At 45.6% G+C, this 27,949-nt stretch overlaps 1 protein-coding gene across 2 annotated transcripts in view; it reads left to right on the top strand.

Annotated features, from left to right (window-relative positions):
- Positions 1-27,949, top strand: part of PLPPR3 (phospholipid phosphatase related 3) — a 381,927-nt gene that overhangs the window by 272,134 nt on the left and 81,844 nt on the right. For both annotated transcript variants that reach the window (XM_073543392.1, XM_073543391.1), the window contains one exon: positions 15,565-15,738. In XM_073543392.1, the coding sequence (XP_073399493.1) occupies positions 15,565-15,738 (174 nt within the window). The remainder of the gene's footprint in view (positions 1-15,564; positions 15,739-27,949) is intronic.

Below are 27,949 nucleotides of genomic sequence, written 5' to 3'. Positions count from 1 at the left end.
GAGGAAACCCTGACGTGGGTGAGATAACTATGAGGCTGAAGAGCCTGTGTATGCCAACCTGTGTGACCACAGGGAGGACAGAGAGAAGCTCTGTCAAAGACGCTATGCTGATATGAACTTCATGTTGTAGCTGTGGGTTTATGCTGCATAATAAACCGCATGGACTATACTGGTTTTATGGAAAACTTGTGCTGGATCTGGTTTTGTAGCGGCTAAGCGAGAATTCCCTATGTGAATGACAGCGCTACCTCACTATATATATATATATATATATATATACACACAATATATAAACCATATCAATAATTAGTATTATAATTAATTGGAGTGTTGAAACCATTTAAAATTAACTCTTACTACATAGGCTTAAAGGTGTGTGTGTATATAGAAGATAAGATATACTGTATATTGTGACACATTGGTGCAGCTACTCTCAGAGCGAGACATAAGAACGCTGCTTGTGTTAATCTTCTGATGGTTTCTTAGAATACATCATAAACCAGTGCAGGACCATTGCCTGTACCTCCTGTGCCTGGAGGTGATGCGCCTTCACGATAGGCATCACTTTGGCTATCCTCTCCTGCAACTGGGTGACATGCTCCAGTGTGGTGTGACTTCAGCTTCCCAGGTTTTCTTGGTGACGTCGAGGAGCCCTCCCAGAAGTCGACCATACATGAGCGCGAATGGCAAGAAGCCAGTGGAGGTTTCAGGAATTTCTCTTACAGAAAAGAGCAGAAACGGAAGCAGATAGTCCCAGTCTCGATCGTCCTTCTCAACGACCTTCCAGAGCATGGCCGTTCTTATTGAAACGCTCTACTAGGCTGTCTGCGGATGGTAGACTGAAGTTTGCATCTGGAGGACCTTACAGAGCTCCTTCATCAACTTGCACATGAAGAGGTTTCATGGCTAGTCAAGATCTCCTTTGATAGGCCCGTTGTAGAAAAAATATGGACAAGTTCCTGAGCTATACTCTTAGCAGAAGAGTTCCTTAGCGGTACTGCCTCAGGGTCCAGGTTGCATAGTCCATGACCACTAGGATGTATTGATGCCCCCAAGCAGACTTTACTAAGGGACCTACCTTATCTACTGCAATTATCGGCAATTATCTCAAATGGGACCTTTAGCACAGGTAACAGGAATAGGGGACTTCGGAAATGAGAAGAGGGAGCGGTTAACTGGAATGTGAGGCATGACCTACAATCATTTAGGATATCCTGGTAACATCCCAGCAAATAGAGCTTCCACACTATCCTCTCCTAAGTTTTCTTTTCACTCAGATGTCCACCCAAAACATGTGAATGAGCCATATTTATAACCTTCCGCAGGTAGTGTCCTGAAACCAACAGCTGCAAAGTTAACTGCAAAGTGTGGGAACATGGTGTCTGACTCGACTCTTGAGCAACCCTGTTACAGACGGTAACATTGTCAAACGCCCCCTTTAAAGTAAGGTCCCTAATTTTAGCAATCCCAAAGTTCTCTTCAGACTCATCTAACTCAGGGAGGTTGGGCTTCTCGATTTTACCGTTTCATCTTTCTCTCCAGCAAGGACACACAGGGGAAACTCCTGCATCTTTGATTTCTATGGAATTTCTTCCTGAAGGATCTGGCTTTTGTGCAAGACACTTGGTACCACTTTTGCCACAAGTTACAAAATAAGGAAAAATCCTGCTTCAATATGACTTGATATATCAAGTTCTTTACTAGTATGACCTCATGGGACTTAGTACCGGAGACTCCTCCCATGGTCACTCTGGCCACAGGGTAGTCCTTGGTGTCTCCGTGTATACAACAGACATCCATAAACTTGTCAGAGATCAAATGGTGTGGAAGTATAGCACTAATCAGGGTCACCAGACTTCCAGAATCCAAAAGTTCAAGGTTCCAGTACATAATAAAAGTCCAAGTATGCTTTCTGCGAGGGTCCAAAAGCATGTATGGTGTCAGTTAACGGGGGTTGACTGACGATGTACATGCTTGCGGCTCTTCACCAGGTAGACAGTCCACACTACAGGCCGGATAGGCATAATAAGAACATAGGAACAAAGCCGGCTTAGGCTGCAATCCATTGGGTAAGGAGACATATAACACCAGGCAGCTATGCATCCAGGATTGTGGGATTTGGACGCCTCCCTTTAGAACCCCTCCATGGTGAACCTGCCCCCTTTGAGTATTCCAGTATGGGGAAGTAACGATGTCCATTTTAGGGTGGTTTCACATTAGCGCTTTTTAAGCGCACGCACGGCCGGGGTAGCTCCGCCCCCCGAGCCGGCTCTCTGCCCGGCGTGCCCGCCCCTTGCTTGTAGCGCCGCCTCCTAGCACACAGCAGCGCCTGCGATCGGCGCACCCTATCTTTAGCATAGGGTGCGCAGGTCGTGCGCAGGCCGTGCGCTAGTTGCGCTTTAACCTGCGCTGCGCACTTTTGACGGTGCGCCGTGCGTGCCAAAATCCGAAAAGTTTGATTTTGGCGCGCACAGCGCACCGTCAAAAGTGCGCAGCGCAGGTCAAAGCGCAACTAGCGCACGGCCTGCGCACGATCTGCGCACCCTATGCTAAAGATAGGGTGCGCCGATCGCAGGCGCTGCTGTGCGCTAGGAGGCGGCGCTACAAGCAAGGGGCGGGCACGCCGGGCAGAGAGCCGGCTCGGGGGCGGAGCTACCCCCGGCCGTGCGTGCGCTTAAAAAGCGCTAATGTGAAATCACCCTTACTGAGGGATTTCTCGACAACCGGATACTTCTCTACTAGGCTAAACAGGTTGTCCAAAGTCTGAGGGTTGCCTTGAGAAACCCAGGTCTGTATTGGCCTGGGAAGGGAGTGGATGAATCTGTCATCACCAAACGCTTGACTATTTGTGTATGAACAGAAGACTCTGGCTGCAACCACTTTTGGATTAGATGTAACAAGTCAAACATCTGCGAGTGAGGGAATTTGTTGCCAGCATACACCCAGTGGTGGACTCGTTGGGCTCTAACTGACATAGATACTCTCAAGCTTGCAAAGATTTTGGTCTTTAATTTGTGTATTTCTTGGCCTCTTGAAGTACTAAGTCATAATACACTTTTTGGGGTTCGCACGTCAAATATGGCACTAGCACCTCCGCCTACTGATATGGTGGAAGTTTCTCTCGATTAACCACTCTCTAAAACCGTGAGAAAAGCCTCCACATCCTTCCAGGTGTCATCTTCTGCATAGCGTGTCTTACAAACTTCTGGACGTTGGATTCGTCAGCCAGACTTGGGGGTAGGGTGGTTGACCTTCCCTGGATGACTCTTCCCAGAAGCTGCATCTGATGCTGCAGCTCCTGCTGCTGCTGTTGTATCTGCATTAGCAGTAGCTTGTTCATCTCCTGCTGCTGCATCTGGACCAGGTGTTTATGTCCTCCATGCTTCTGGACATCTCTCACTGGATGGCAGCCTTCTCCCAGGACATATAATGTTCTCTGTAGCAGCTATTTCTGGAACGTTGCCCACATTCGAAATATCAACTGTGACAGATTGGTTCGCTCAGCTGTTCTCAGAGGTAGACACAGGAAAGCTGCTTGTGTTAATCTTTTGCTGATTTATTTGAATATGACATAAACTAGTGCAGTTTACAAAATAAACATAGTCTTTTTGACATAATGGCAAAACAAAATATAACTTATGGCACAGTCAATATGCCTGCGGGATTTGCCCGCAGGGGCACAGTAAACTTTAGCTCCCACTGTAGCTACAGCTTGCAGAATTCCTTGTCTCCAAAACCACAACAGAGAAAAAAAAACTCAGTAGTTGGACATTTAACTTCATCATGTGATGAATGGCTGTCCCACCAATCTCTCACAGCCACTCACAGAAAAACCAACTCTGTCATGGCTGTTAAACACCTCAGCACACAACATGCTGGAGAGAAACATCTGGGTTTCATATCATGGAAGATAGCAACCTTTGTGACACATATATATATATATACACACAGTATATATACACGTGCATTTACAAACCCTGCTTTATACGCCATGCAGCGCAGCGGGGTTGGTGCAGTATGATAGACAGGCAGTGATCACAGTAAAGTTCCAAAACAAAAGTCTCTTTAATGTTCAGAGTACTCACAAGGCAGAAAACAAAAGGATATCCTCTGGATCGCAGCCGGGAAACAAGATAGCCTGTCAGATTGCAGCCAAATAAACATGCCAGTCCACTTCCGAGACTAATTGCCTTGGGTGACTGCACCGCTGTGTATGCTGTGGGTGCCAGGCCTTTCAGCTACCTTGGCTGTTTGGCTCCGCTTGCCTGTGTTGCCTCACACAGGTGGAGCTCTGCAGAGCCTTCTACTCTTCACTCTTGCAAAAATAAAACTGCCACTGACCCTGACACACCCAAACCCTTTACTGCAGGGTTTTTAACTGGAATCTGGGGCCATGAGCCACAGGGAAAACCCAGGCTGGGGAAAAGGAAACAGACTGCCCCACTACTCCTGTAGTTCGTTTAAAAAACAAAAGGCCCAGAGAAGGTTTTACTTAAATCTGCCTTGAGATCGTGCCCAAGATTAACATTTACTTTTATTTTGTGTTGCAGTCACAGCTATGCCTGTGACTGCAATGAACTCCCATGGCCTCAATACACCTATGTGCGCCTTCGGGGAGGAACACACAGTGTCATCACCTCCACTTTCCATCCTTTGGTGTTGTCCCCAGCAACAAGAGACCCATTACCAAAGTCACTAAGCTCCCCGAGTCCAGGAGAGCCTCTGTTTGGTACCCATTCATGTGTACCTGTCACAGCTGGGGTTTGCTGTTGGCAATGCCTGTAGTGGCAGGACAGACTTCCTGGGCATACATAGACATGCGGCAAGTATACCCACAGTCCATGGGTTCAGATATCAGGGGGCAGTTGGCAGCCACATGTCCGAGCCCTTGGCACCACCAACACTTGATTGCTGCGGCACGACTATACCTAGGGACTGCTTTAGGGGAAATGGGAATTTTGTCACCCTCACTTTGGGTTACCCCCTCATCATAGGCTCGATCCTGGTTAGCCCCAACAGAGGGATGTAGACTTTCCCCAGGCTCCTGGGCTGGCAGGGCGTTACTTGACAGCCGAAGTGGAGCAGTGTCCTGTATAAAGTCCTGAGTGGCTGTATACCACTCAACCAGTCCAACCACATGGTCCACAGTGCCCTGGTCCCCTTGCCCCACCCAATGCTGTATTCCAGCTGGTAGAGCGCTCACTAGCCGGTTGACCATCACCCTCTCTACCATCTGGGCTGGGGTCTAGGTCTCAGGCTGGAGCCATCTTTTCACCAGCTGTAGCAAGTCATATGCCTGAGACCTTGCTGGACGAGACTCTGCATAGGACCACTGATACAACCGCTGAGCCCATACATAGGTGTTAACCCCCAGTCGGGCAAGGATCGTCCTGACTGAGGTCCAGGTAGGCCTTCTGGGCATCTCCCGTCAGGAAGGGGGCCACTACTTCAGCCAACTGGGTCAACGGCAAGCTCTCTCACTCGGCGATGCGCTCGAAGACGGTGAGGAAAGCCTCCATGTTGTCCTCAGGACTCGTCTTCCTCAGCGCTGTCCAGACTTTGCATTGGGCCTCAGAACAGGTCGGGGTCACTGTTAAGGGTTCCTCTCACAGAGCCGCCACCTGCTGCAGAATCAGCTCAATAGTCTTTTGCTGCTACTGATACAACAGCTGCTGCTGATGGTTGTACTGCTCCTGCTGCTGTTGCTGCTACTCCAGCTGCTGCCGCTGTAGCTGAATTTACTCCTGCTGCTGCCACTGTAACTGCAGCGCCTCTGCTGCTGCCATTGCAAATGCTCCTACTGCTGCCACTGAGTGAGAACTAACTGCTTCAAAAGCTCCTCCATTTTGTCAGCAGGCTTAAGCTGCAACGCTGCAGGCTTAATTATTGACATGCAGCACGCATTGGAGTATACCTCAGTTCACACTCGTTCTCCAACCATATGTAGTGTAACAGGGTTGGTGCAGTGTCATAGGCAGGCAGTGACCACAGTAAAGTTCCAAAACAAAAGTCTATTTAATGTTCAGAATACTCACAAAGCAGAAAACAAAAGGATTTCCTCCAGATCTCAGCCGGGAAACAAGATAGTCCGTCAGATTGTAGCCAAATAAACATGCCAGTCCACCTCCGAGACCGGTTGCCATGGGTGACTGCGCCACTGTTCATGCTGTGGTGCCAGGTCTTTCAGCTACCTTGGCTGTTTGGATCTGTTTGCCTGTGTTGCCTCACAAAACAAAACTGACACTGACCCTGACAAACCCAAACCCTTTACTGCAGGATTTTTACCTGGAATCTGAGGCCATGGGCCACAAGGAAAACCCAGGCTGGGGAAAAGGAAACAGATTGCCCCACTACCCCTGTAGTCTATTTCAAAAACAAAAAGCCCAGAGCAGGCTTTACTTAAATCTGCCTTGAGCTCATAGCTTGCCCAACATCAACATTTACTTTTACTTTGTGTTGCAATCACAGCTATGCCTGCGACTGCAATGCACTACCATGGCCTCAAAACACCTCTGTGCACCTCCTTTGGGGAACACACAGCGACTCTTACATGTTACACCGGTCACTGCCTCACATCCATGTAATAAGTACAGTGAGAGAAAATAAGTATTTGACACACTGCCGATTTTTCAAGTTTTCCCACCTACAAAGATTGGAGACGTCTTCATTTTTTTTGTAGGTACACTTCAACTATGATAAACAGAATCTAAAAACAAAATACAGAAAATCACATTGTATGATTTTTAAATAATTAAATTAAATTTTTTGCATGAAATAAGTATTTGATCACCTACCAAGCAGCAAGAATTCTGGTTCTAACATTTTTTCTTTAAGAAGTCTTCCTACTCTGCATTCATAACCTGTATTAAATGCTCCTTTTTGAACTCATTACCTATATAAAAGACACCTGTCCACACACTGAATCAATCACCCTTCAACCTCCCCACCATGGCCAAGACCAAAGAGCTGTCTAAGGTCACTAGGGACAAAATTGTAGGCCTGCACAAGGCTGGGATGGGCTACAAGACAATAGTCAAGCAGCTTGGGGAGAAGGCAAGAGCTGGGATGACAGTCTCAAACATTACCATTAGGGCAGTTTTACACGTCCAGGTAATTCCGGTACCGGAAAAATCTGTACCAGAGCTGGCCGTGTGTCCATGTGGACACCTGATACCTCCATGTGGCACACGTGTGGCAACCGTGTGCTGCACATATGCCACATCAGGACCACACGGACGGCGCCGGGAAGAAGCGCTACAGTAAGCGCTGTTCCCGGCGGCTGGTGCTGACTGCGGCTGTAATTCTGCTCTCCATCTCTGCCGGCAGGAGAGGAGAATGAATGAAACCCAACGTGGGGTTTCCCTCATTTTCATAACCAACCAGACGAAACTTACAGCTGGGGGCTGCGACCCTCAGCTGTCAGCTTCAGCCAGGTTGGTTGTGAAGAATAGAGGGGTCCTCACGCTGTTTTTTTAATTCTTTAAATAAATAATTTTAAAAAACGGCGTGGGGTCCCCCCTATTTTTGACAACCAACCTGACTAAAGCCGACAGCTGAGGGCCGATAGTCTTAGGCTGGTAAGAGGCCATTGATCTTGGCCCCCCAGCATAAAAACAGCAGCCTCCATCTGCCCAGAAAAGGCGCATCTATTAGATGCTCCTAATCTAGAGCTTTGCCTGGTTCTTCCCACTTGCCCTGTAGTGGTGGCAAGTGGCGTAATAAGGGGTTAATGGCACATTTTGATTATAAGGTGACATTAAGCCCGGATTAGTAATGGAGAGGTGTCAATAAGACACTGATCCATTACTAATCCTACAGTAAAGAAAGGGTTAAATAAACAAAATCACACAATAAGAATAAATTATTTTAATGAAAAATACAACACACACATTTTTATTATCTTTTATTATACTGGTAATTCCTTAGCGAAGCCATCGATCTTCTGAAAAAACGTTGAAAATAATAAAACAAATCTATACATTACCTGTCCGGCACTCAGTCACATCCCACGGCGTAAGTCCATCTCGGGGGTTAATATATTTACAGTGGGAGCGCTCCCGACTGTAACAGACTGGGGAATGAATGGAGCAGCCGGCGCCTGCTCAGTAACTAGCCGTGACGTCACCGCTCATCACTGAGTCGGGAGCGGCTGTGTTAGCAGAGCTACGACTGTAAATATATTAACCACCGCTACAGGGCAAGTGGAAATAAATGGGCAAAGCTCCAGATTAGGCGCATCTAATAGATGCGCCTTTTCTGGGCAGCTGGGGGCTGCTGTTTTTAGGCTGGCCCCTTACCAGCCTGAGAATATCAGCCCTCAGCTGTCGGCTTTAGTCTGGTTGGTTGTCAAAAATAGGGGGGACCCCACGCCGCTTTTTAAAAATTATTTATTTAAATAATTAAAAAAAACAGTGTGGGACCCCTCTATTCTTCACAACCAACCTGGCTGAAGCTGACAGCCAGGTTGGTCGCAGCCCCCAGCTGTAGGTTTCGTCTGGTTGGTTCATAAAATGAGGGGGACCCCATGTCGGGTTTTCATTCATTCTGCTCTCCTGCCAGCAGAGCAGGAGAGCAGAATTACAGTCGCTGGCAGCACCAGCCTCCGGGAACAGCGCTTACAGTAGCCGCTTCTTCCCGGCGGCCGTCCGTGATCAAGGAGGACTGTGTGAACAGTTCTCCATGTGCACGTGTGCAGCACGTTTTGCAGACCGTGTGTCCGTGTTAAAACGGACATGTCTCCGTGTTTTGCACACGGACACACGACCCGTGAAAACCCGCTGACATCTGCATAGATCCATTCATTTGAATGGGTCTACGTGTGTCAGTGTCTCCGGCACATGAGAAAACTGTCACTACACGTACCGGAGCCACTGACGTGTGAAACTGCCCTTAGTGACACACTACACCATCATGGATTAAAATCCTGCAGGGCACGCAAGGTACTCCTGCTCACGCCGGCATATGTCCAGGCCAATTTGAAGTTCACCAATTACCATCTGGATGATCCAGAGGTGCATGAGAGAAGGTAATGTGGTCAGATTAGATGAAAATAGAGCTTTTTGGTATAAACTCCACTTGATGTGTTTAGAGGAAGAAGAAGGATGAGTACAACCCAAGAACACCAGCTCAACCATGAATCATGGTGGGGGAAACAGCATACTTTTTGGGGTGCTTTTCTGCAAAGGGGACAGGACGACTGCACTGTATTAAAGGGAAAATGGATGGGATTGTATTACATATATGTTATGTGCCCAAAAATGCAATCAATAAAAACATCAACTCATCCTGCAAAAAAAAAAAACAATCTCTCATGTGAATCTGTGGAAAAATTCTAGCTAAAAAAATCATCTTTTAGTGTTTGACAGCACGTAAATCTGGTATTGCTGTGATCACAGCAGCCCAAAGAATAAAGTTGTCTAATCACTTATACCGAATGAGGAACGACGTAAAAAGTAAATAAAACCAATTCTTGACCTGCTGCTGATTTGTTCATTCAGCCTCCCAAAGATCGCAGTAAGGCTCGGTGCACATTTATCCTGCGCTCTACATTCCATGTAAATCTCTGAAATACATGACTCAGATGCAACCCCTGATGGAAGATTCCCTATAAAGAGGCTTATGGAGGCAATGAGGAGTCGGTGTCTGTCTTTTTAGGCGTGTATAAAAGTGCAGTCAGCCACAGGTGTTTGTGTACTTCTAAAACGAAATACACAGCTGAACAGAGGCCAGACAGAGTCCAGAGTAACTATGCTGCCTCATTATAGAGAATGGATCCCTTGGGGGTTTCATCTGAATCATGTCACTTGGAGATTTAGATGGAAACTTTGATATAAGTGCTCAGCGTAAAGTGTGGTGCCCCTGAGGATTCAGTCACCACAGAGGTACTGCATCTTATCCAAAGATGTGGTACCCCACTCTCAGGTAAGGAGGTGGCACCACCCAGGTCTATAACACCTGCACCCAACACAGACTATTCGAGCAGTGCACCCTGGACCTACCCTAAGTGACGATGGTCTCATCCCAGGCTAGGTAGTACAGGATGTTGGGGGAGTGGGTGGGAAAGGTAGGAGAAGGGGAGGAGCTTAGAGAGAGTGGAGAACAGTGCAGAGAGAGTAAAAGAAAGATGTCTGAGGAAAGGAAGGCGGAGAGACGTGCTGTAAGGCAGCTCCCTGTCAAAAGGAGCTACAGAAAGAGAGAAACAGATTGAAGGAAGCTCCCAGAAGGTAGAAGGGGTCTCAGGGGCACGGGAAGTGCGGATGCCACCCGTGGGGCCTGGATTCAGAACTGGAGAGACCAGGTCGCAGTGGGGTACAGGCCCCCAAGACTAGTGGAGAATCACCAGACTCAGCTAGAAAGCCGGAGGCAGGGGCACCTCTAGGTGCTTCAGCCACAGCCATAGTTATTTCGCTGAAAAGGCAGCTATATAGGAGCAAGGGGATGCAGAGAGGACGTCGCCTGACAAGGTCCATGGCTGCTGGCTTGGGACGCTGACTGTGAGGTGTTGGACAGGAAGGAAGGAAAACCAGCACAGTGAGACAGCCAGGAGAGGAACATACAGAAAGGAGTCCTGTAAAGGTGCATCCCAATCTACCTCAGAGTTTGCTGGACCTCTCACCTGGAGGACACAGTGCCAAGCGAGCATCTGTGCACACGAGAACTGTGAGTATAGCTTTGGAAACTGCACCCAGCTGTGTCCTCTGATCATTTCTGTGTCACCTACCCTGCACCACATTCACCATCCTCACCTTTAACATCTACATCCAAACTGCCCTCGGATACAGCTCTACCTGTGGAGAGCTCAACCATCTCTGTGCCTGTCATCATCCCAGAGGATCTGCATAGCATCGTCGGTCGCCTGACCGAATACCACAACTGGCGTCACGAACACTTTATTATAAACTTTATAACACTTTATTATCCATTTTTCACTATACATTTTATTGGACACCCAGGGCCATGGATCAGGTCATGGCTGCTGTAACAATTCCCCTTTAAGACGCAGGCCGGTACTGAGTATCCCCACTGCCCTGGCTGGCAATCCATCTTGGCATCACAAACAGAATGAACCGACCCTTTAACCGGGGCCCCATGCACCTAAAGGAATGTGCACGAGTGTGAATTTGTTGAACTGTAAAGATGGCTGCTATTACTGCCCCACACGGTGCACAGTGAGGCATGTCGTCGTAGGTGGTACCAGAACCAGGGTGCAAAGAATCATGGCCATCCCCTGCATCTACTACTATGTGACCCAAACATGGCCGACGGCCAGGGGGTCAGCCTCCTGGCCTTTTACAGTAGCAAAGGGAAAAGGCACCACCCACAGAGGTGGGTGGAGAAAGATCCAGGGGGAAACGGGGCGAACAAGAAGCGTCAGTACCAGGAAGACGCCATGGCGAGCGGTGAACGGAGGCCTGCTGGGCGTGGGGTGGAAGCAGAAGGCTCCCCCAGTCAGAAAGACAGAGGTTTCAACTGGTTGTCTGCTACCAACCTGGCGCTTCTGGAAGGAGAAGTGGAGGAACTGACATGCCGCTTCTTGCAGACACAGATGGCCGCGATAACCAAGTGGAAGGAGATAGTAATGGAGAAAGCCACCAGGTCGCGGGTGCCCACATCACCAGCACCCTCGACCTCGGATGCAGCGGCAGACAACATCAATACGAAAGGAGCAAATACAGGTGCCGCCCTGGGGGAACGGGACTCTGCTGGGACCCCTAGAACCACCGCCGACCCCTAGACCCGGCCAGGTGATGCTAGACATAGCCTGGGACCAGATGACAGACCCCAGGTGTGGGCTATTGGAGTCATTAATGCCTGAACACATGCTCTCAGTAGCGCGCCGCAGACAGGAGGCAATCCCATGGGAGAACAGAAATTCCTAAAGGGGTATCATTTCCAAAATGGGGTCACTTGAGGGGGTTTTCTGCTCTTCTAGCACTTAGGGGCTCTGTATATGGAGTCTTCAAACTATTCTAGGAAAACCTGCACTCCATCAGGCAAATAGCGCTTTGTCCCTCCCAAGTCTCTCTCTGTGGCTAAGCAGTACTGTACAGCCACATATGGGGTATTTCTACATATGTGGTACAGATTTTGGTGCCATTTTTACCTACTTTCCCATGTGAAAATGTAAAATCTGGGGGCTAGAACAAAATTTTAGTGGTGAAAATGTATCTACTTTTTTCCCTGCCCAATGGTATAAAATTCTGTGACACATCTTTGTTGGCAATATGATCACTGCACCACTAGATGAATTCATAGAGAGCTGTGGTTTGCAAAATGGGGTCACTTAGGAGGGGTTTGGCACTTGCCAATCATAACAGTGAAATCTGCACTATAATATGGCGCTCCTTCACTTTTGAGCTTTGCACTGTGCCGGAAAAGTATTTCCTGATTACATATAGGGTATTGGCACACTCAGGAGAAATTTTTACGACAAACTGAGGTCCATTTTTTCCTTTTAGCCTTTAGAAAAGTTAAAAACTTCTAGCTAAAACAACATTTAGGTGGTAAAAATCTAATTATTCTTTCTTCACCCAAAAGTATCAAATTCTGTGAGGCACATGTGGTGTCAACATGCTCATTGCACCCCTAGATGAATTAATTGGGGGATGTAGTTTGTAAAATGAAATCACATATGGGGGGTTCTGCTGTTCTGGCACCTCACAGTATCTGCCAATATGACATGGCACCCTCAAACCATTCTAGCAAAATCTTAACTCCAATATAGGCTTGTTCCCTTCTGAGCTTTGCACTATGTCTAAAAAATGGTTTTCGACCACATAGTGGGTATCAGTGTATTCAGGAAAAATTACACAACAAATTTTCTCCTGGTATACTTGTAAAAATGAAAAAAATTGGGGCTAAAACCCCGTTTTTGTGGAAAAATACATTTCTTTTCATTTTCACAGATCAACGTTGTAAAATTCTGTGAAGCCCCTGGGGGTTCAAGGTGCTTATCACATGGCTAGATAAATTCCTTGAGGTGTCTAGTTTCCAAAATGGGGTCACTTGTTGGGAATTCTGCTGTTTAGGCACATCACGGGCTCTCCAAACCTGACATAACACCCACAGACCATTCCATCAAAGTGTGCATTCCAAAACATCTTCCTTTCTGAGCCCTGCCACGCACCCAAATGGTAATTGTCCCCCACATATGGGGTATCTCTGTACTCAGTAGAAATTGCACAACAAAATTTGCGGTTCTAATTTCTTCTGTTACCTTTGTGAAAACAAAAAATTGGGGGCTAAAAGAACATTTTTGTGGAAAAAATGTGAATTTTCTTGTTTTCATGGCTCTACATTATATATTTCTGTGAATCACCTGGGGGTTCAAGGTGCTCAGCACATATCTAGATAAGTTCCGTCAGGGGTCTAGTTTGCAAAATGTGCTCATTTGTTGGGAGTTTCTACTATCTTGAAGGGTGCAGTTTTTATAATCTGTCACTTTTGGGTATTTTCTTTCATATAGGTCCCTCAAAATCACTTCAAATGTGATGCAGTCCCTAAAAATAGTTTTGTAAATTTTGTTGGAAAAATTAGAAATCACTGGTAAACTTTTAACCTTTCCAACTTCTTAACAAAAAAAATATACTTCAAGAATTGTGCTTATATAAAGTAGACGTGTGGTAAATGTTTTATTAACTATTTTGTGTGACAGAACTCTCTGGTTTAAGGGCACAAAAATTAAAAGTTTGAAAATTGATAAAATTTTCTAAATTTTTGCCAAATTTCCAATTTTTTCACAAATAAGTGCAGTTCATATCAAACAAGTTTTACCACTATCATGAATTACAATATGTCTCGAAAACCAATCTCAGAATCAGTGAGATCCATTGAAGTGTTCCAGAGTTATTACTTCATAAAGTGACACCTTTTCAGAATTGTAAAATTTGGCATGGTCATGAAGGTCAAAACAGGCTTGGTGGGTGAAAGGGTTAAAGGATAAAATTGCAATTCTATAATTTTTTAATTCTATAGCTTGCAATCCATTGCCTGGTTACCTTATGCTTTAGAGCCTGCAAGTGGCACTCTGAAGCTGCCCAGGTCCTGTCCCTCTTTGTTGGCAGCATCTGTGAGCTCACACTTGGTATGAACTGTCAATCTTTAGTGTGCAGTGCACATACCTTCACTTGCGTAGAGGTTTCAGCTTTAATAAATCCACACTTAGCATCATCCACTTTACTTGACACTTCTTGAAACATTTCTAGAAGAAAAAAAGTCACTAATTTCGGAATGCATCATATTTGCACAAACAAATGAATAATAAATCGCCTCTATAGTATAACAATGAGGAAACTAGATTATAAAGTGAACTAGCCAGTATCTCAAAGAATGGACCAAAACTAATATAAAAAAGCAAACTGTATATGGTAGACAGTGTCAAATTAGTTTCCTTTTTCAGAGAAGAGGAAAAGAACCTGAAAGCCAACCCACATCTTTACAAAACTTAACAATCACTTTTAACTGCTTGCAACCTTTGTTGCTATCATTGTGCACTTTGTGCACTCAAGACCAACCCCATTTGAAGTCAGTTTAAGGCTGTGTGCCCACGTAGCGATTTTTAAGCGTTTTTGCAGCGATTTTCGGCGCGAAAACGCAGCGAAAACGTTTAAAAATAGTGTACAGAACGCCCCCCATGCATTCCTATGGCATTCCTCACATGCTGTGCTAATGCTGTGCTTTTTTCCGCGGCGGAATCGCATCGCGGAAAAAATCGCAGCATGCTCATTCTTTTGTGCGGAATCGCAAAGAATTGCCGCGATTCCGCACCCATAGGAATGCATGAGAATCGCTTACTTCCCGCATGTGGCTATGCCCACCATGCGGAAAGTTAAGCGTCTCATGTGCGGTTGGTACCCACGGTGTGGAGGAGAGGAGACTGTCCTCCAGGCCCTGGGTACCATACCCCAGTAAACAAAAGTATAAAAAATAAAAAATCGGGGTATATTTACCTTCCGGCGTCCCGCGCTGCATTCCCAGCCTAAGCGTTCCCAGTAATGCCTTGCGGCATGGTCCAGTGATGGCGTGGTCTCGCGAGATCGCTATAGCAACGCGAGACTACGTCATCACAGGTCTCGCAAGGCATTACTGGGAACGCTGAGGCCCGGGAATGCAGCGCGGGACGCCGGAAGGTACACCGATTTTTTTATTTTTTGTTAGCATTTTAACATTCTATGTTTGACGAGTGTGACCAACCTGTCAATCACTTTCCAAGCGATGCTTCAGATCGCTTGGAAAGTGCTTGAATATCGCACACGAAAATCGCGGCAAAATCATGATCATAATCGCGGTAAAATCGCGGTGAAATCGCGCTGAAAAAAACGCGCGATTTCTGGGAAGGAGTCTGGTTTTTGGTGTGCGTTTTAACACGCACCGTGGGCACATAGCCTCAAATGGGGTTGTCTTGAGTTTGATCATTGGGGTCAATTATTGTGTTAGGGCCATGAATTCGGACCTCAGAGGGATATCCTGATGCACTGATGGACCAGGCCTACATTAATGGTGTGGAAATTGCATCTTACGTAATGAGATTAACGCATAAACATTTCTGTATTATTGATCTTGCAGATGTACTTTAACTCCATCATATCAGACAGTACAAAACTTCTGAAGCCACTGCTAGTATTCTCCTTTTCCATTGCTGCTGGAGTATGTGGCTTAACTCAAATCACCCAATATCGTAGTCATTCAGTGGATGTGTATGCAGGGTTTCTTATTGGAGCAGGAATAGCTTCCTATTTGGTGAGTACATTCCTATTATTTTTTATATTATTGTATAGACAAATCAGATACAAACATGTAGATTTTAAGATAAAGTGGCACATGTAGTAATACACTGACAAGGAAAAGGTTAATAATTAGTGATGAGCGACCCATGCAACGAGTCCAATTTTAGTCTATGGAAAATTCAATATTTTTGCTGCGATCCCCTCGGAAGTCTTTCTAGAGTATCAAACATCGTACATGTATGGGAACAGTGCACTAACGACATGGGACCATCATGGGGAAGGCCCATGGAAGCATTTCTGACTCCTAGGTCACTGCTGTGACCAATGTTGTCAGAGTGTGACGCCACTTTTCCAGGTGCACACAAAAACATACAAAAACGAAACCAAAACGGATTTTACAGGGAAATATGTTAAGGGACATCCTTTCCAGAGTAATAATTTGTATGTAAGGCAAAAGAAATAACCCCCCCCCAAAAAAAAAAAAAATGTTCCTCCACCACTTTGACTATGTTCACACATAGCATTTTTGATGCATTTTTCAACCTTACCATTGCTCTCAACCAATACAAATGCATTTACTGGGAAATGTCATTGCAATATTTAACAACTTTAGCTGGCCATGTGGTGTGTGACACATCATCATATACATCTTGTTTCATTTATCAAGGAGTGACCCTTAAAGTCAGTAAAACTATTTTTATAGGGGCATTAGTAGGCATTACTATTCTTAATGGGCCATTATTAAACACAGGGTCTCCTATACTGTTATTGCCTATGCATTGAGTGGCTGGGCTGTCAAAAATTAGGACACACCCTAATACCCCTTTCATAAGATGTACAGGAGGGTCTCCTGAAAAAAAGTTCCCATTACAGTGGGTCTCCCATAGTGTTTGCCTATGCATTGAATGCAAGGGCTGCCTTGCCCCAAAGTTACATGCACCCCAATAACCCTTGGAACAGACGTCCTGAATGGCCACATGAAACAAAAGTTCCCATTATTTTTCATTTGCTACTGCCATACTATCACCCTATGCATTGAATGCAAGACCCGCCCTGCCACAAAGTCACATGCAACCCAATAAGCCTTTGAACCCACGTACTAGATGGCCACAGGAAAACCAAGTTCACATTATTCATTTGATACTGCCATATTGTTAGCCTATGCATTGAATGCAAGGACCGCCTTGCCACAAAGTTACACGCACCCCAATGACCCTTTGAAATGATGTACTGGATGGCCACAGGAAAGGCAAGTTCACATTATTCTTTTGGTACTGCCATACTGTTAGCCTATGCATTGAATGCAAGGCCTGCCCTGCACCAAAGTTACATGCACCCCAATAAGCCTCTGAACCCACGTACTGGATGGCCACAGGAAAACCAAGTTCACATTATTCATTTGGTTCTGCCATACTGTTAGCCTATGCGTTGAGTGCAAGGCCTGCCTTGCACCAAATTCACATGCAATACAATAAGCTTTTGAACACATGTACTGGATGGCCACATGAAACAAAAGTTCCCATTATTAATTTTTTTTCCTACCATAAAGTTTGCCGATGAAGTGAATGCACGGCCTGGTCCACATTTGCAGGCACTCCAATCCCCCTTGGAATTTATGTGGAGGAGGGCCTCATAAAAAAATGTTTCCCATTACAAAGGAGCGGGTCTCCTATACTTGGAATGCCCATACACTATGTGTATGGGCCGCCAAACATTTCCCCCTGGGGAGTACACATCAACATAGCGTGTAAACTTTTTTTTTACAGGCATCATAAACACCCTGGAAAACAGTAACATGGTTTCCTACAGTTGCTGTTGGGAAGGTACATGTTTCTAGCAAAAATATGGCGGACAAGACGTTGGATGAAGTGATCAGGAAAAGGGGCATGGTGACGGCAGGAATGGGAACGTACAGGATTAATACCAGCGGTGGCTATGGGAGATATGAGATACAGGATACAGCCTACAATGATTAGTCGTTTAGCCACCCACCTCCAATTGCCAGAAAGAGTTTCATGCCTGTCAGAAGGTTGGTCTAACAGATGCGCGTCTGAAGCTCTGCATAAAATATGCCCATAAGAAATTTGCATCTAAAGACACACGTGTCTGTATATAGGGCAAAGTGAAACATGCTCATGAGATGCTGAATAATACAAAGCAGCTCAGTGTTGGAGGAAAGCCAAACTGATGGACGCTTGTGAAAAACTCAGTTTAAAGAGGAGTGCACTGGCCGTTACCATCAACACACCCATGGCACAAGGTTCTTCATCTTCATCCTTACATATTACCAATAATATCCATATGTCACAGCCGATAAATATTTGTTCCAATGTAACGAACACTGTTAAAGGAATGCCAATAAACGTAGTTAACCACGAACCTGGGAAACAACTGATTTCCTCTTTACAAGGTATGGACGATTATGGTATTGATGATGACTTGGAACTTTAACACAACCCCACCAAGAAGATGAAGATCACAGCTGCAAACAAAGTTCAAAAAAGGCTGTGATTGTCTGGAAATTCATTTTTTCTTGGGAAATCTTTACCTCTTATTAAAGTGTAACAGAATGGTGCATACACAGCTCCCATGTCTACTCAGCACGACACTTCGCCAATCGCCACCTTTAGTGCACACAAAGGCTCTAACATGTCACGGACACTTGTCACAAAGGAGGCCAGTTTATCAGTAGGGCCCACTCATGAAGAGTCTGTATTTAGCTCTTTAGAAGGCACAAAAATGACCATTAATAATGTGCATCCAAGAGTCTCAGAGGAAGATATCATGGAGCTTTTCTGTGTATGCTGTGCCTCGATTGAAGCGCACCTGCTTTTTGAGTTCCGGAGTTGCCTCGGTTGTGTTTGTAAGAAAGGAAGATGCATTTGGTGCCTACAAAAAATGTAACAGATACCTAGATAGACAACCAATGAAATGCAATCTTCCTTTTAATGGTAGTGTGATAACATCAGACCAGCCCATTCTTGTAAGATTAAGTGACACCCCATCAAAGAAGGAAGGTTAATGTCGAAGAAACACAAACTACTCCTCCTCCAGTGTTACTTAAAATCCTCCACCTGAAGTTGATCCTAATACTATCTTAAAAGCACGCTTTAAATCCTCCAGGTCATCTGCAATCATCCAACCATCTGAATTTAAAATTAAGCTCTGATGACACAAACACAACTTGGAAACTGTAATAACAGAGATTCACAATTCACATATGGGCCCAGGGACTCCTTTAAAAAAAATAAATTATTTTTGTTTTTTGCTTAACACTGGTGATGATCACCAGCAGGTAGTTGATGTTTGAAGGAGTCTGGCATCAGACATTGGACAATTTATCCTGTTCACAGCATTGTAGTACAGTTCACCTTTATTGTGGGGCAGTTGCATTATTGCACCAAGAGTTTCTGTTTTCTTCTTGGTCTAGTACTGTGATACAGCACGATTATGGTTCTACTGTTCTGTCAAGGGAGGCTAAATAAATGTTGAATAACTTGTTTAAATGTCTTCAATAATCTGTTCCAACTTATATTTGTTGTTTGGTTAATATCTGGATTCCTACAAATGAATCTCAACACCTTCATATTCCACTAAATGGGGGGGGGGACTACTAAGGCCTGTTTCACACATCAGTTTTGTGAAATCTGTCAAAATCCGCCGTTGTGCAAAAAAAATGGACCCGCCATTTTGATTGGCGGATCCGTTTTTTTCCCATTGAGTTGCATTACCGGCGGATCTTGACAGATGGCCATCCGTTCGATCCATTTTTTTGCGGATCCGCCAAAACTTTGGCATCCGCCAACATGCCTGAACGGACCATGCAACGTTTTTTCGGCGGCCGGGTCCGCATTTGACATTGCGCATGCCCGGAGGATTTGACTCGCTCGGAAATTTAACCCTAAACTCTGTTCTCGTGGCAAAAAAATTCTCTCTCTCTCTCTCCCCCCTCCTCCTCCCCAGGCAGCGGTTCCTTTAAAATTCTTCCTTCGACGGATCCGTTAAAATAACGGTCCGGTGACATACGTTGTCATCAGTCCAAGAATGGATCCGTTGTCCGCCACTTTAGCGGATTTTAACTGAAGGAAAAAACTGATGTGTGAAACAGGCCTTAGTGACCACCGACTGTGTTCTAGAGAAATATTTTTTTTTATCACTAATTAATGTTTCTCACTGAAAAATGTAATTCAGAACTGTTCTATCGTAGGCCATACTCGTTTCCCTGCAGCTGAAGCATGTTGTGATATCTGTGATCTGAAGACAGAGAAATGTTAAAGGGAAATAGATCACGCTAATAGTGATCTAAATATTGAGATGTGTACAGAGGAATGCTGGGAGGACATAGATTGTGGTTTTCTATAAACTTCATCTGCATTTTAAAATTTTTATGTAATGCTGGTAATTAAACAAAAGGTACTCTAGTGTTGACAGGGCACAGTGCCATACTATGACTATCCATTTGCACTTCCTGTACAACCCTATAATTTTTTAATAATTGATATTTATTTGTACTCCTCATTTTGAGGGGGAGAGACACACAAGAAACGATAGGTGAACTCTGCTGAGACCACAAAAAATAACATAGCTGTTGCATCACAGAACACATTCACCCTGGTGTTCTAGTGGTGGTGATATGTGGAGGATATGTGGTATCCCACTAAGAAGCCATTTCTATGGAATATCGTATATATTGTGCTCACCATTTTTATGTGGACTGGACAATTTACATACATTGTGAGACCTGCTGACAGGCAACACAAAAAGGGTTAATCTTCTCCTTACAGGCTTGATCAGGTGACCCAGCTCAGTTTTAATATGCATAAGGTATCTGGTTTCCATTGATTTTTTTGGGTTGTGTCTCAGATGCCTCATCTACAGTATCTGTGTGCTACAAATCGTGGTATTTGAGTCCTCCATTGAACTGTTTTTCCTGTCTCTTACTAAAGTTATTGACACCAGTTTGAAAAAAAAAATTTTTTTTACCTACCAGCCAGATATTTTAAACTCTGGGTTTCCCACACACGGATAACATATAAGTTTGCTCAAAGTTCAGCCTTTTGGAGTGAACGTGGAAAATAATGTAGGACATTTAAAAGGGGCAAGGTGTGTGGCAAGGGACAGGGAAGCAAACGTGATGGCGATGGTGCTGCAGAGGCTGAGGTTGTTGGCAAGCTGAAATTGGGCCACACCAAACACCCACATTTTCTCGCTCGACCTTCCTGTCCCAATTACTAGGGGAACGCATCAGCACACCACTTATTGAACCCACAGCAGTGTCAAAAGGTTGTTGGTTGGATAACAGATAATGCATACAATCACTTTGCCACCACCAGTCACTTTGCCACCATCACCAGCACCTTGTCTTCCACACGGTCAAGTCTGAGTAACCATGAGTCTGGACCGCATATTCCTTACCCTGATCTTCCTTCCTCCCACCATGCCGATTAATAATAATAAATTATAATAAATTTTATTTCTATAGCGCTGACATATTCCGCAGCACTTTACATTTCAGAGGGGACTTGTACAGACAATATACATTACAGCATAACAATAATCACATAGATCATAACAGATACCAAGAGGAATGAGGGCCCTGCTCGCAAGCTTACAATCTATGAGGAAAAAAGGGCAGACACGAAAGGTGGGTGTTAACAGTTGCCCTGATTGTATGGACCAGCCATAATGTTAAGTGTGTAACAGTATGGATGCAGAGGGCTAATGGATGCATAAAGCATGTGGGAACATGATGCGAGGAACCTGGTTATGGTAAAAAACTTTTGGCTGTGCCACATAGGGATGGATTAGGTTAATGTGTTGAGGCGTTAGGCCAGTCTGAATAAATGCATTTTCAGGGCATGCTTAAAATTGTGGGGATTGGGGACTAATCATATTGACCTGGGAAGTGCATTCCAAAGAATTGGCGCAGCACGTGTATAGTCTTGAAGACGGGAGTGGGAGGTTCTGATTATTGAGGATGCTAACCTCAGGTCATCAGCAGAACGGAGGGCGCGAGTAGGATGGTATACTGAAACAAGGGAGGAGATGTAGGGTGGTGCTGAGCAATGAAGAGCTTTGTGGGTGAGGGTAGTAAGTTTGTACTGGATTCTGGAGTGGATGGGTAGCCAGTGTAATGACTGGCACAAGGTAGAGGCATCGGTGTAACGATTGGTGAGGAATATGATCCTGGCAGCTGCATTCAAGACAGATTGGAGGGGGGAGAGTTTGGTAAGAGGGAGACCAATTAGAAGGGAGTTACAATAGTCAAGACGAGAATGAATAAGAGAAACAGTCAGAGTTTTTGCAGAATCAAAAGTAAGAAAAGGTAGAATTCTAGAAATGTTTTTGAGGTGAAGATAACAAGAGCGAGCCAGTGATCGGATGCGGGGGACAAAGGAAAACTCAGAGTCAAGTATGACCCCAAGACAGCGGGCATGTTGCTGGGGAGTAATGGTAGAACCACACATGGAAATGGCAATGTCGGGTATAGGTACATTAGTAGCAGGAGGAAACACAAGGAGTTCAATCTTTGACAGGTTTCGTTTCAGATATAGTGAGGACATGATGTTAGACAATCGCCTGGCGTGATGTCAGGAGAAGAAGCGTATAATTGGGTGTCATCAGCATAGAGATGGTACTGGAAACCAAATCTACTGATTGTTTGACCAATAGGGGCAGTATACAAAGAGAAGAGGAGGGGGCCTAGGACTGATCCTTGAGGAACCCCAACAGTAAGGGGAAGATGAAAGGAGGAGGAGCCAGCAAAAGATACAGTAAAGGAGCGGTCAGAGAGATAGGAGGAGAACCAGGAGAGAACGGTGTCCTTGAGGCCGATTGCCTATAGACAACTGATCCCACACTTAGACACTCACAAGAGCTGTTCACTTTGCCATTTATAGATTCGGGCCTCTTGCATGGTACACTTGAAGCGGGGCAAGATGATATTGCATGTAGTGCTGCCCAAATATTTGAGCAGCCACGGTCACGCGAAGGCGACAGTGGAAACATTTCACAAGAGGTAGATCATGTTGAGACTCAATAGCCAGAAAGTCAGGAGGAGGACCAGGGTGCAGAAGTGGAAGATGAGGTGGTGGATTATATTATTATTAGTCACTTTTATAGCGCCATTTATTCTATGGCGCTTTACTAGTGAAAAAAGGGCAGACATAGACAAGTACATTAAACATGAGCAATACAAGGCACATGCAAGTACAGAAGGAGAGAGTACCCTTCCCGCTAGGGCTCACAGTCTACAGGGGATGGGTGTGGATACACTAGGAGAGGGTAGAGCTGGTCGTTCAGTTTAGTAGACTGAGGATCACTGCAGGTTGTAGGCTTGTCGGAAGAGGTTGTTCTTCAGGTTCATTTTGACTGTGTCCATGGTAGGCGGTAGTCTGATGTGTTGGGGCAGAGAGTTACAGAGTATGAGTGAAGCACGGGAGGTCTTGCATGCGGTTGGGGGAAGAAGAGATAAGAGGGGAGTCGAGAAAAAGATGTTGAGAGGATCGAAGTTAGGTAGGTAAGTCCAGGGAGACCATGTCACAGATTTATGGAGGAGACAGGTTGTGGGTGGCTTTGTATGTCATAGTTTTAGGGTTTAGAGAGAAGCTGGGGAATAACAGGAAGACAGGTGGATTAGTCGGGCAGCATAGTTTAGGATATAATGGAGTGGTGCAAGAGTGCTATAGGGGAGGCCAGAGAGTAGAATGTTGCAATAGTCAAGGCGGGAGATGATGGGGGCTAGCAAAATCGTTTGTGCAGTTTCTTGGTCAAGGAATGTAAGGATTCGGGAAATGTTTTTGAGTTGGAGTCGGCAGGAGGATGCAAGGGCTTGGATATGTGACTTGAAAGAGAGGGCAGAGTCGAGGATCACCCCGAGGCACCAATCATGCGGAACTGGGGAAAGTGATCAGCCATTAACGTTGATGGATAGTTCTGGTGGATGGGTACAGTGAGATGATTGAAAGATGATGAATTCTGTTTTGTCCATGTTCACTTTTAGAAAGCGAGCAGAAAATAAGGATGAAATAGCAGACAGACATTGTGTGATTTTGGTCACTAAGGAGGTGATATCAGGTTGAGATAGGTAGATCTGTGTGTCATCGACGTAGAGATGATATTGCAAACCGTGGGATTCTACGAGCTGTCCCAGGCCGAAGGTGGAGATGGAGAAGAGTAGGGGTCCTAGAACTGAGCCTTGGGGAACCTCGAAACACGGGGTGAGTTGACAAGGTGGTGTGGGAGAGGAAGACACTGAATGTCCCCATAACACCAACATGACAGAAGTTGCCAGTACAATTGTTAGATGTTCCAGAGTCTGGTGGTGTTTTAAAAGACTCTGCCGATAATCTCAAACAGGCCATTTGCACCACTGGCCATGCCAGCATCAGCAGGGGTAGTGAAAATACCAGCCAGTACACCACCAGCATGTTCAGGCACAGGGCAGCAAAGCACTCGACTTTGTTGGCCAAACCCCAGGCTCCAAGAACAATGTCGGCGGGTGATACCACTGTTTCTTCCGCTGTTGTGCATGCAAGCAAATCCACTGTCCAAGGTGCATGCAAAGATGACTCCTGCCCTGCATCTGTCATTGCACACAAACTCAAAAAGCACCATTAACAAGCACGTTCACGTCTTAGTCACAGCATAGCGTTCAGTTGTCCATACCCCAGTGCTTGGAGCGCAAGTGGAAATATCCAGTCAGCACACCAAAGAACACAGTAGTAAATTTGCACATTTCTCGTCTCCTTGCAGTCGAAATGTTGCCTTTTAGCCTCATGGAGATGTAAGCTTTCTGCAACCTGATTTGGTGTCCGTCTTAAAAAAGGACTCTGTGCTTAGCTGCCACTATGTCTCCTGTTGTGCCGTCACGGCATTACACAAGCACTTGTCCCACTACATTACCCAGGCCCTCAACCATGCTGTTACAGGGAAAGTCAGCCTAACCACGGACACGTGGACAAGTGCTTGTGGGCAGCGATGATACATCTCATTGACGGCACACTGGTTTAACATAATGGAACACGGGACCCAGTCGGTCATTGTGATGGAATACGTCCTCCCGACGCCGACGACTGGAATACGTCCTCCCGACACCGAGGATTGCGGGCCCTACATCAATCACACTTGCCCCCAGTCTACAGCTCATGCACCTCCTCCTCCTTTTCAGTCTCCATCTCCGAAATGAACACATCAGTCACAAGCTGGAAGCACTGCAGCACTGCCTCAGCAAAGCGGCAACAGGCTGTGCTGAAGCTAATCTGCATAGGTGACAAACCGCACAATCCAGAAGAGTTGTGGACAGCGCTGAAAGAGCAGTCAGATATTTGGATGACACCGCTGAACCTACAGCCAGGCATGGTCATGTGTGACCGGAACCTGGTGGCAGCTCTGAGGTAAGGTGAGCTCACACACATGCCTTGCCTGGCCCATGTGCTTAACCTCGTGGTTCAACATTTTCTCAAAAGCTACCCGGAGCTGCCGGATCTGCTATTGAAAGTACGCTGTCTGTCTACCCATTTTAGGAAGTCAGCTACAGCTTCATTCGCCCTTGCCGTGCTTTAGCAGCATGTGCAGCTTCCTGCTCACCGACTGGTGTGTGATGTCCCCACGCTTTGGAACTCTACACGGCATATGTTGGAAAGGATTTGTGAGCAGAAGAGGGCAGTTGTAGACTACCAGCAACAACAAGGCTGTCAATATTCAGTTCAGATTTCACACATAAGACCTCAGGAGTGGACATGGACGTCAGACATATGTACCATCCTCCAGAACTTTGAGGACTGCACCAAGATGGTGAGCGTCGATGACACCATAATTAGAGTCACCATCCCGCTTCTCAGCATTCTGAAAACCTCTCTGCTCACAATTAAAGAGGATGCATTGTAGGCAGAGCATGAGGACATAGAGCAAGGAACCATACAGGGTGATTGCACTAAGCCCAGCCTCATGTCGCCACAATGTGAATTGGTAGACAATGAGGAGGAGGAGGAAGAACAGGAGCTACTTTCATGCACTACAGATGGTACTACAAGCACAGCTGTCATACAGTCTGGCCAGCGGGGATGGCCTGAGGACAGGGAGGAGGATGAGAAGGACAGCATGGTCAGTCATCCTGTTGGTGAGAGCACGGAAGTCTTGCCTGTTAGCAGTCTGGCACGCATGGCTGACTTTATGTTGCGCTGCGTTTCCCGTGACCCTCGCATTAGAAAAAATTTCGGTGACATTCCTTACTCGTTGGTGACACTTCTAGACTCACGCTACAAATTGAACTTTCAATCTCTTCTTCCAGAGGCAGAGAGGTGTACAAAAATTTTGCAGTACCAGAGGGCCGTTGTAGCGGAATTACTGAAAAAATTCCCATGTGAGAACACTGGCAGCAGACGTCAGAGTTTATTGTACAACCAAGGAGTTCAAGCGAGAGAGACAAAAATACAATCCAGCTCAGGCAGGGGAACAATGGCAAAGTTCTTGGACAGTTTTCTCAAACCCTCCCATCGTGGCGGCACAGAGGCAAGGTGTGCTGGCACAAGAAGTGCAATGTTTGGGAAGATGGTGAGGGAGTACTTTGCAGATCGTACAAATGTCCTCCGGGATTCCTCTGTGCTTTTTAATTATTGGGTATCCAAGCTGGACACGTGGCACGAACTGTCTCTCTACGCCTTGGAGGTCCTGGCCTGCCCTGCTGCTAGCATTCTGTCAGACCAGGTTTTAATGCCGCTGGTGGAATTATAACAGATAAGTAGAGTTGAACGAAACGAGTCGGTCAAATTCAAAAGTCGCCGACTTCCGCTAAAGTCGAGTTTCGTCGATCAAAACCCGACCATAGCGTGAGGTCGGCCATGCGGTCGCCAACCCGAGCGCCAAAATCGCGTTTCCCATAATGCTTTCAGGCACCTTTTCTCTGCCAATGAGCAAGGACGCACACTGTGGGCAACGCGATGACATGGGCAGCGGCCACCACCATCTTAGAGAAGGGCATTGCAGTGATTGGCTTGCTTTGTGTGGCGTCACAGTGGCTATAAAAGCCCTGAACACCGACCACCATCTTACTTCTGCCGATCTTAGGATAGGGAGAGGTTGCTGCTGCTCGTTCTCAATAGGGAGAGTGTTTAGGCAGGAAAGAAAAAAAAATCTGTGCTTCTGCTGATAGCGATTTTCACTGTACAGTTAGTGTGCAGTGACAGGGGAGGATTTTTTTGTGTGCAGCAGCGCTGGTAGTTATTAGGCTGCCTTATAAGGCTACCTGATAGCTGCATTTCTGTGTGCACACTGCTGTGCAGACTGCTTTTTTCAAAGCAAAAATACTTTTATTCTTTTTTCTGCACAGTTACCGAGCATTCATTTTTTCACACACCGTATAGAGGTGTACGCTCCTCACACACTAACGTGTACCAGCTGGTATAACGGACAAATACATGCTATATGTGTGTGACTCCATAAAAAAATAGACAGAGATTTACATTTTTCCATACATACACCGTATAGAGCTGTCCACTAGAGAGGAGCGACTTTGCCTTTTTAGGGATTACCCAATAAAATAAAAAGGTGAAAAAGGGTACAATATCACCAGATACAAGGTATATATAGTATAGTGTAAACATTCTGAATCTACGTATACATTTCAGGAGGCAGACACAAACGCTCTCAGGCCCAGTATGAATTACACAAGAATATGAAAAGCTGTAAATGGGTAATGTAACACAAGCGTACAGCTGTATACAGTGTTGGCCAAATTTGAAATCTCTGTACAGTTGTGGCCAAAGTATTGACACCCCTGCAATTCTGTCAGATAATACTCAGTTTCTTCCTGAAAATGATTGCAAACACAAATTCTTTGTTATTATTATCTTCATTTAATTTGTCTTAAATGAAAAAACACAAAAGAGAATGAAGCAAAAAGCAAAACATTGATCATTTCAAACAAAACTCCAAAAATGGGCCAGACAAAAGTATTGGCACCCTCAGCCTAATACTTGGTTGCACAACCTTTAGCCAAAATAACTGCCACCAACTGCTTCCGGTAACCATCAATGAGTTTCTTACAATGCTCTGCTGGAATTTTAGACCAGTCTTCTTTGGCAAACTGCTCCAGGTCCCTGATATTTGAAGGGTGCCTTCTGCAAACTGCCATTTTTAGATCTCTCCACAGGTGTTCTATGGGATTCAGTTCTGGACTCATTGCTGGCCACCTTAGAAGTCTCCAGTGCTTTCTCTCAAACCAT

The sequence above is a fragment of the Dendrobates tinctorius genome, unplaced genomic scaffold, assembly GCF_039654945.1.
Source record: "Dendrobates tinctorius isolate UK_male_01 unplaced genomic scaffold, ASM3965494v1 ptg000132l, whole genome shotgun sequence".
NCBI classification, from domain to species: domain Eukaryota; kingdom Metazoa; phylum Chordata; class Amphibia; order Anura; family Dendrobatidae; genus Dendrobates; species Dendrobates tinctorius.
The sequence above is the reverse complement of the archived record's forward strand: the minus strand, read 5'-3'. Positions and strand labels throughout refer to the sequence as shown.